The sequence below is a fragment of the Melanostigma gelatinosum genome (genome assembly GCF_949748355.1).
Source record: "Melanostigma gelatinosum genome assembly, chromosome: 19".
Lineage (NCBI taxonomy): Eukaryota > Metazoa > Chordata > Actinopteri > Perciformes > Zoarcidae > Melanostigma > Melanostigma gelatinosum.
The window spans coordinates 3,072,262-3,082,357 of NC_136652.1; the positions used below are offsets into that span (position 1 = coordinate 3,072,262).

Consider the following 10,096-nt stretch of genomic DNA (forward strand, 5'->3'; position numbering starts at 1 on the left):
TGGAAAGTTGTGTATTTCAGTGAATGTTTATTTTCTAAGTTATTCCACTTCATACAGTAAATTCATCAGCCTCTTTGTTTTCCTCCATTTTCTTTTAATTTGTCAACTAAATATTGCCGCAAAGTTGTTGCCAATGTCAGCTTCAATATAAGTCCAAAAACCTAGTTCCCCTTTACCTGTACTGGTGTGTCACAGTGTTTTGGGGCGAAACTCAGAGTTGTATTAACAGACAAGAAGGAACAATCTACTTTTATAAGAACAAAAACTTCACCAGGATACAAATCATGAAATGCAATGGACAGTAAATCCTGCTTGTTTCTCAAGATTACCAACCCTAGCATCAATATTTCTGTGTAAATGTTTTATGTCAGGCTGAACCATGTGCCATCCTCTTTATTTACCTTTTATTTTTTACGCCTCTGGGCATCTCTTTGTAAGCCCATGTTTAACCTCACAACACTTTGAATCCCTCTGTCAGAAATTCAGAAAGTGTTAATAAAGGGTTCAAACTGTCTGCTTAGACTTCAAACCTCAAAGTTCATGAGTCAGTAAGGATGGACAAGGGGATTGGGCCAATTATTTAGTGTAGTTGTGAGCAAAACCTGAGGTGTTTCTGGACCAAAGTGACCTCGGTAGATCCATTCTGTCACTAAAGTGACCTCGGTAGATCCATTCTGTCACCAAAGTCACCTCGGTAGATCCATTCTGTCACCAAAGTCACCTCGGTAGATCCATTCTGTCACCAAAGTCACCTCGGTAGATCCATTCTGTCACCTCGGTAGATCCATACTGTCACCTCGGTAGATCCATTCTGTCACCAAAGTGACCTCAGTAGATCCATTCTGTCACCAAAGTGACCTCGGTAGATCCACTCTGTCACCAAAGTCACCTTAGTAGATCCACTCTGTCACCAAAGTGACCTCAGTAGATCCACTCTGTCACCAAAGTGACCTCAGTAGATCCATTCTGTCGCCAAAGTGACCTCAGTAGATCTATACTGTCACCAAAGTGACCTCAGTAGATCCATACTGTCACCAAAGTGACCTCAGTAGATCTATACTGTCACCAAAGTGACCTCGGTAGATCCATACTGTCACCAAAGTGACCTCGGTAGATCCATTCTGTCACCAAAGTGACCTCGGTAGATCCATTCTGTCACCAAAGTGACCTCGGTAGATCCATTCTGTCACCAAAGTGACCTCAGTAGATCCATTCTGTCACCAAAGTGACCTCAGTAGATCCATTCTGTCACCAAAGTCACCTCAGTAGATCCACTCTGTCACCAAAGTCACCTCAGTAGATCCACTCTGTCACCAAAGTCACCTCAGGTGACCTCAGTAGATCTATTCTGTCACCAAAGTGACCTCAGTAGATCTATTCTGTCGCCAAAGTGACCTCAGTAGATCTATACTGTCACCAAAGTGACCCCAGTAGATCTATACTGTCACCAAAGTGACCTCAGTAGATCTATACTGTCACCAAAGTGACCTCGGTAGATCTATACTGTCACCAAAGTGACCCCAGTAGATCTATACTGTCACCAAAGTGACCCCAGTAGATCTAAACTGTCACCAAAGTGACCTCAGTAGATCTATACTGTCACCAAAGTGACCTCTGTAGATCTATACTGTCACCAAAGTGACCTCTGTAGATCCATACTGTCACCAAAGTGACCTCGGTAGATCCATTCTGTCACCAAAGTCACCTCGGTAGATCCATACTGTCACCAAAGTGACCTCTGTAGATCTATACTGTCACCAAAGTGACCTCTGTAGATCCATACTGTCACCAAAGTGACCTCGGTAGATCCATTCTGTCACCAAAGTCACCTCGGTAGATCCATTCTGTCACCAAAGTCACCTCAGTAGATCCACTCTGTCACCAAAGTGACCTCAGTAGATCTATACTGTCACCAAAGTGACCTCAGGTGACCTCAGTAGATCCATACTGTCACCAAAGTGACCTCAGTAGATCCACGCTGTCCCCAAAGTGACCTCAGTAGATCCACTCTGTCACCAAATTGACCTCAGGTGACCTCAGTAGATCTATACTGTCACCAAAGTGACCTCAGTAGATCCACTATGTCACCAAAGTGACCCCAGTAGATCTATACTGTCACCAAAGTGACCCCATTAGATCTATACTGTCACCAAAGTGACCTCAGTAGATCTATACTGTCACCAAAGTGACCTCAGTAGATCTATACTGTCACCAAAGTGACCTCCGTAGATCTATACTGTCACCAAAGTGACCTCGGTAGATCTATACTGTCACCAAAGTGACCTCGGTAGATCTATACTGTCACCAAAGTGACCTCGGTAGATCTATACTGTCACCAAAGTGACCTCGGTAGATCTATACTGTCACCAAAGTGACCTCGGTAGATCTATACTGTCACCAAAGTGACCTCGGTAGATCCATACTGTCACCAAAGTGACCTCGGTAGATCCATACTGTCACCAAAGTGACCTCGGTAGATCCATACTGTCACCAAAGTGACCTCGGTAGATCCATACTGTCACCAAAGTGACCTCGGTAGATCCATACTGTCACCAAAGTGACCTCGGTAGATCCATACTGTCACCAAAGTGACCTCGGTAGATCCATACTGTCACCAAAGTGACCTCGGTAGATCCATACTGTCACCAAAGTGACCTCGGTAGATCCATACTGTCACCAAAGTGACCTCGGTAGATCCATTCTGTCACCAAAGTGACCTCGGTAGATCCATTCTGTCACCAAAGTGACCTCGGTAGATCCATTCTGTCACCAAAGTGACCTCGGTAGATCCATTCTGTCACCAAAGTGACCTCGGTAGATCCATTCTGTCACCAAAGTGACCTCGGTAGATCCATTCTGTCACCAAAGTGACCTCGGTAGATCCATTCTGTCACCAAAGTGACCTCGGTAGATCCATTCTGTCACCAAAGTGACCTCGGTAGATCCATTCTGTCACCAAAGTGACCTCGGTAGATCCACTCTGTCACCAAAGTCACCTCGGTAGATCCACTCTGTCACCAAAGTGACCTCGGTAGATCTACACTGTCACCAAAGTGACCTCGGTAGATCTACACTGTCACCAAAGTGACCTCGGTAGATCTACACTGTCACCAAAGTGACCTCGGTAGATCTACACTGTCACCAAAGTGACCTCAGTAGATCTACACTGTCACCAAAGTGACCTCAGTAGATCTACACTGTCACCAAAGTGACCTCAGTAGATCTACACTGTCGCCAAAGTGACCTCGGTAGATCTACACTGTCACCAAAGTGACCTCGGTAGATCTACACTGTCACCAAAGTGACCTCTGTAGATCCACTCTGTCACCAAAGTGACCTCGGTAGATCCACTCTGTCACCAAAGTGACCTCAGGTGACCTCAGTAGATCCACGCTGTCCCCAAAGTGACCTCAGTAGATCCACGCTGTCCCCAAAGTGACCTCAGTAGATCCACTCTGTCACCAAAGTGACCTCAGGTGACCTCAGTAGATCTATACTGTCGCCAAAGTGACCTCAGTAGATCTATACTGTCGCCAAAGTGACCTCAGTAGATCTATACTGTCGCCAAAGTGACCTCAGTAGATCTACACTGTCGCTAAAGTGACCTCAGTAGATCTACACTGTCGCTAAAGTGACCTCAGTAGATCTACACTGTCACTAAAGTGACCTCAGTAGATCTATTCTGTCACTGAAGTGACCTCAGTAGATCTATACTGTCACTAAAGTGACCTCAGTAGATCTACACTGTCACTAAAGTGACCTCGGTAGATCTATACTGTCACCAAAGTGACCTCGGTAGATCTATTCTGTCGCCAAAGTGACCTCGGTAGATCTATTCTGTCGCCAAAGTCACCTCGGTAGATCTATACTGTCACCAAAGTGACCCCAGTAGATCTAAACTGTCACCAAAGTGACCTCAGTAGATCTATACTGTCACCAAAGTGACCTCGGTAGATCTATACGGTCACCAAAGTGACCTCTGTAGATCCATACTGTCACCAAAGTGACCTCTGTAGATCCATACTGTCACCAAAGGGACCTCGGTAGATCCATTCTGTCACCAAAGTCACCTCGGTAGATCCATTCTGTCACCAAAGTCACCTCAGTAGATCCACTCTGTCACCAAAGTGACCTCAGTAGATCTATACTGTCACCAAAGTGACCTCAGTAGATCTATACTGTCACCAAAGTGACCTCAGGTGACCTCAGTAGATCCATACTGTCACCAAAGTGACCTCAGGTGACCTCAGTAGATCCACACTGTCACCAAAGTGACCTCAGTAGATCCACGCTGTCCCCAAAGTGACCTCAGTAGATCCACTCTGTCACCAAATTGACCTCAGGTGACCTCAGTAGATCTATACTGTCACCAAAGTGACCTCAGTAGATCCACTATGTCACCAAAGTGACCCCAGTAGATCTATACTGTCACCAAAGTGACCCCATTAGATCTATACTGTCACCAAAGTGACCTCAGTAGATCTATACTGTCACCAAAGTGACCTCAGTAGATCTATACTGTCACCAAAGTGACCTCCGTAGATCTATACTGTCACCAAAGTGACCTCGGTAGATCCATTCTGTCACCAAAGTGACCTCGGTAGATCCATTCTGTCACCAAAGTGACCTCGGTAGATCCATTCTGTCACCAAAGTGACCTCGGTAGATCCACTCTGTCACCAAAGTGACCTCAGTAGATCTACACTGTCACCAAAGTGACCTCAGTAGATCTACACTGTCACCAAAGTGACCTCAGTAGATCTACACTGTCACCAAAGTGACCTCAGTAGATCTACACTGTCACCAAAGTGACCTCAGTAGATCTACACTGTCACCAAAGTGACCTCAGTAGATCTACACTGTCGCCAAAGTGACCTCAGTAGATCTACACTGTCGCCAAAGTGACCTCGGTAGATCTACACTGTCACCAAAGTGACCTCGGTAGATCTACACTGTCACCAAAGTGACCTCGGTAGATCTACACTGTCACCAAAGTGACCTCGGTAGATCTACACTGTCACCAAAGTGACCTCGGTAGATCCACTCTGTCACCAAAGTGACCTCAGGTGACCTCAGTAGATCCATACTGTCACCAAAGTGACCTCAGTAGATCCACGCTGTCCCCAAAGTGACCTCAGTAGATCCACTCTGTCACCAAAGTGACCTCAGGTGACCTCAGTAGATCTATACTGTCGCCAAAGTGACCTCAGTAGATCTATACTGTCGCCAAAGTGACCTCAGTAGATCTATACTGTCGCTAAAGTGACCTCAGTAGATCTATACTGTCGCTAAAGTGACCTCAGTAGATCTACACTGTCACTAAAGTGACCTCAGTAGATCTATTCTGTCACTGAAGTGACCTCAGTAGATCTATACTGTCACTAAAGTGACCTCAGTAGATCTACACTGTCACTAAAGTGACCTCGGTAGATCTATACTGTCACCAAAGTGACCTCTGTAGATCTATTCTGTCGCCAAAGTCACCTCGGTAGATCTATACTGTCACCAAAGTGACCCCAGTAGATCTAAACTGTCACCAAAGTGACCTCAGTAGATCTATACTGTCACCAAAGTGACCTCGGTAGATCTATACTGTCACCAAAGTGACCTCTGTAGATCCATACTGTCACCAAAGTGACCTCTGTAGATCCATACTGTCACCAAAGTGACCTCGGTAGATCCATTCTGTCACCAAAGTCACCTCGGTAGATCCATTCTGTCACCAAAGTCACCTCGGTAGATCCACTCTGTCACCAAAGTGACCTCAGTAGATCTATACTGTCACCAAAGTGACCTCAGGTGACCTCAGTAGATCCATACTGTCACCAAAGTGACCTCAGGTGACCTCAGTAGATCCACACTGTCACCAAAGTGACCTCAGTAGATCCACGCTGTCCCCAAAGTGACCTCAGTAGATCCACTCTGTCACCAAATTGACCTCAGGTGACCTCAGTAGATCTATACTGTCACCAAAGTGACCTCAGTAGATCCACTATGTCACCAAAGTGACCCCAGTAGATCTATACTGTCACCAAAGTGACCCCATTAGATCTATACTGTCACCAAAGTGACCTCAGTAGATCTATACTGTCACCAAAGTGACCTCAGTAGATCTATACTGTCACCAAAGTGACCTCGGTAGATCTATACTGTCACCAAAGTGACCTCGGTAGATCTATACTGTCACCAAAGTGACCTCGGTAGATCCATACTGTCACCAAAGTGACCTCGGTAGATCCATACTGTCACCAAAGTGATCTCGGTAGATCCATACTGTCACCAAAGTGACCTCGGTAGATCCATACTGTCACCAAAGTGACCTCGGTAGATCCATACTGTCACCAAAGTGACCTCGGTAGATCCATACTGTCACCAAAGTGACCTCGGTAGATCCATACTGTCACCAAAGTGACCTCGGTAGATCCATACTGTCACCAAAGTGACCTCGGTAGATCCATACTGTCACCAAAGTGACCTCGGTAGATCCATACTGTCACCAAAGTGACCTCGGTAGATCCATTCTGTCACCAAAGTGACCTCGGTAGATCCATTCTGTCACCAAAGTGACCTCGGTAGATCCATTCTGTCACCAAAGTGACCTCGGTAGATCCATTCTGTCACCAAAGTGACCTCGGTAGATCCATTCTGTCACCAAAGTGACCTCGGTAGATCCATTCTGTCACCAAAGTGACCTCGGTAGATCCATTCTGTCACCAAAGTGACCTCGGTAGATCCATTCTGTCACCAAAGTCACCTCGGTAGATCCATTCTGTCACCAAAGTCACCTCGGTAGATCCACTCTGTCACCAAAGTGACCTCGGTAGATCTACACTGTCACCAAAGTGACCTCGGTAGATCTACACTGTCACCAAAGTGACCTCAGTAGATCTACACTGTCGCCAAAGTGACCTCAGTAGATCTACACTGTCACCAAAGTGACCTCAGTAGATCTACACTGTCGCCAAAGTGACCTCGGTAGATCTACACTGTCGCCAAAGTGACCTCGGTAGATCCACTCTGTCACCAAAGTGACCTCGGTAGATCCACTCTGTCACCAAAGTGACCTCAGGTGACCTCAGTAGATCCATACTGTCACCAAAGTGACCTCAGTAGATCCACGCTGTCCCCAAAGTGACCTCAGTAGATCCACTCTGTCACCAAAGTGACCTCAGGTGACCTCAGTAGATCTATACTGTCGCCAAAGTGACCTCAGTAGATCTATACTGTCGCCAAAGTGACCTCAGTAGATCTATACTGTCGCTAAAGTGACCTCAGTAGATCTACACTGTCACTAAAGTGACCTCAGTAGATCTACACTGTCACTAAAGTGACCTCAGTAGATCTATTCTGTCACTGAAGTGACCTCAGTAGATCTATACTGTCACTAAAGTGACCTCAGTAGATCTACACTGTCACTAAAGTGACCTCAGTAGATCTATACTGTCACCAAAGTGACCTCGGTAGATCTATTCTGTCGCCAAAGTCACCTCAGTAGATCTATACTGTCACTAAAGTGACCTCAGTAGATCTATTCTGTCACTAAAGTGACCTCAGTAGATCTATTCTGTCGCCAAAGTGACCAGTAGATCTATACTGTCGCCAAAGTGACCTCGGTAGATCCATTCTGTCGCCAAAGTGACCTCAGTAGATCCAGGTCTAATGTAGGCCAGGAGGAGCTGGGTCCGGTCCTCAGTGCTGACTGGTGCTTTGGATCCTCACTTACCTCCTCCTTGTTTCTCCTCAGATTCACCACCAAACACCTGAACGACGAGTCCACTCCGAGGAACATCCGGATGATGCTCCAGTAGTCTCTGCTCTTTCCTGTTTTAATATATATATATATATAAACCGATATGAAGAGGATCAATGCTCTGACCTCAAAGAAGATGTATATGTTTACATTATTTAAAGACTCGATGTTAATACTCGTGTGTATTTGCATAGTCATTCCCTCCAAGCTATTGAAAGCTGCAGAACATTTAGCTTCTGCTTTGCAAACAGTATGAAATGATCACATGAATGGCCTCTACTGCTCACAGCTGTCTAAGCACAAATGATGGAAACCTGTCAGCCTTACGTACCTGAGCTTCACAAACTGCACTGGGTCTTTATGGATCTTCTCAATCTTTTATTTGACAATGGAATTAGTTTGGTCTGCAGCTTTTAGACAAATTCAACTTTGGTTTTTGAAGCTGAAGTTGATCTTTTTTTGAAAGAGTGAACATTTTAAATTGTGACAGGTTCACATCACGACGACAGAGTCTGCGTCATGTGTTAAAACAAGTGAAGTTGTTTCTGTCTTGATCTACAAAGAGTGAGACTAAATATGAACCCAGTCTGTGTTATGATGGACATGTGTGCTGCAGTGGAGGGCTCGTTACTGAGAGCAGATAAGGGATCGTTGGTTTGATCTACGTATTGCTAAAAGCATTCGGGTTGTTTTCTGTTTTTATAGACAGCTGTTGTCTTTGTCTCTTTTTGTTTTTCACACTCCAATCTCATGCAACTGTTGAAATAAATCCACTGTGAACATAAAGAGTTACTTTGCACTTCCAGTAAGATCCCATATGTCAAGGTTTGCTTTAAATGTGGAGGTTTGAAAAAGGCTGTGATGAGGAAACAGGAAATCAAATCGCCCACCTGATGTTATATTGAACCGCTCCGTATGTGGCCACGCTCTGAACGACGCCTGTTTTAAGTGACCATTGTATGAAACAAAGAAAGGCCTAAAAAAACCTTTCATCCTGAATAATTGATATGTGCTTATTTTTAAAAAGAACGCTTCTCTGTTTAACTCTCTGGCTCTATTTCCAGAGGGATTAAAGGAACAGTTCAGCTCGTCTCCACTGCTGACACCAATGGGACCCGCTTCATTTTTTACAATGAACTTTGATATTGTTTGTCATGTTGAAAACCATATTTCAGTTTAGTTCATCAAACGACTAGAATTTAAAGTTCGAAATGGATGATGAATAGTTCGACTGCTGACGTTAATGCTTTCCAAAATGTGTTCAGTTAACCTCCAGGTTCTGTGAGTGTGATGGTTGCCACTGATCGTAGCCGATGGGGCCTCTGTTATGTGTTGCTGACGTCATGGCTTCATCTCCTCAGTGAGTGTCTGATCAGCAGCTCCTCACACACTCACCAGGTCGGACAATCTCCTCATCGGTGACCGTCGTGGTTCATTTTGACTGTTGTCTTTTAAAAGGATGCAGCTAATGAACACTGATCAGTCGCGTTTTATTTTGGGTAAAACTGACACAAATGTTCTTAGAGAGTAACCGAGCAGATTTCAATGTGACCGTCGTACTATAATGATAATTACGACTTCATCAACATCCCTGTGGTGTTAGAACATGGAGCACCATGTGGCCTTAAACAGTCGCACAAGCTGACAAATATCAGGAAGAAACTGGTAAAGATAGTACTTTTTATGACACAATTCCTTTGATTTCATCCATAAGCCATGGAGACACTGCTCCATACACACCCTGCCCTTTGAACTAACATTCAGCTCATAACATTGATTTAACATGTTGGGTATCTACCATTCATTTAGGTCTGTTTGGGCCTCCTGTGTCGAGTAATTTATACGTATGTGTGAGTGTGAGCATACTTTGAATGCCATGTTTTTATACGCGATGAGGTAGAAGTACACGGAGCAGACTTGGACCGATGTGTACGTATGATGCTGATGTTTGCAGTTCAAAAGAAGCTTCTCTCTGCCCGGCTGTTGCTACTGTGTGTTGAATGCATGATGTTGTTCTGAACACTGAGACAAAAATCAGCTGTTTGTCTTAAACTCACAGTTATTGTTTTAATATTTTGTTGATAAGTGCTTTGGCTTTGTTCTGCGTTGTGAATGGGATGTGTGGATTGGATAATAAAGGTGGTACATTTCTTATACGGAATATGTTTCCTTTGCTTTTCTTACTTGCAGGAAGTATTCCGATCTTTTACTACAGTAAAAGTACTTCACTACAAGTAAGAGTCCTGCTTTGAAAATATCGCTGAAGTGAAAGTATTATCAGGTAAATGAACCATGAGTATTAAAAGTCATACTTAATGCAGATAGCGCCAAATATTCATTGAACTT

General features: G+C 44.5%; 1 protein-coding gene across 6 annotated transcripts in view; it reads left to right on the forward strand.

The window, feature by feature from the left end:
- The window catches only part of fam49a (family with sequence similarity 49 member A), a 40,837-nt gene extending 30,940 nt beyond the window's left edge, over positions 1-9,897 (forward strand). For all 6 annotated transcript variants that reach the window (XM_079290499.1, XM_079290501.1, XM_079290498.1 and 3 more), the window contains one exon: positions 7,745-9,897. In XM_079290499.1, the coding sequence (XP_079146625.1) occupies positions 7,745-7,808 (64 nt within the window). In that variant the 3' untranslated portion in view covers positions 7,809-9,897. The remainder of the gene's footprint in view (positions 1-7,744) is intronic.
- The last annotated feature ends 199 nt before the right edge of the window (positions 9,898-10,096 follow it).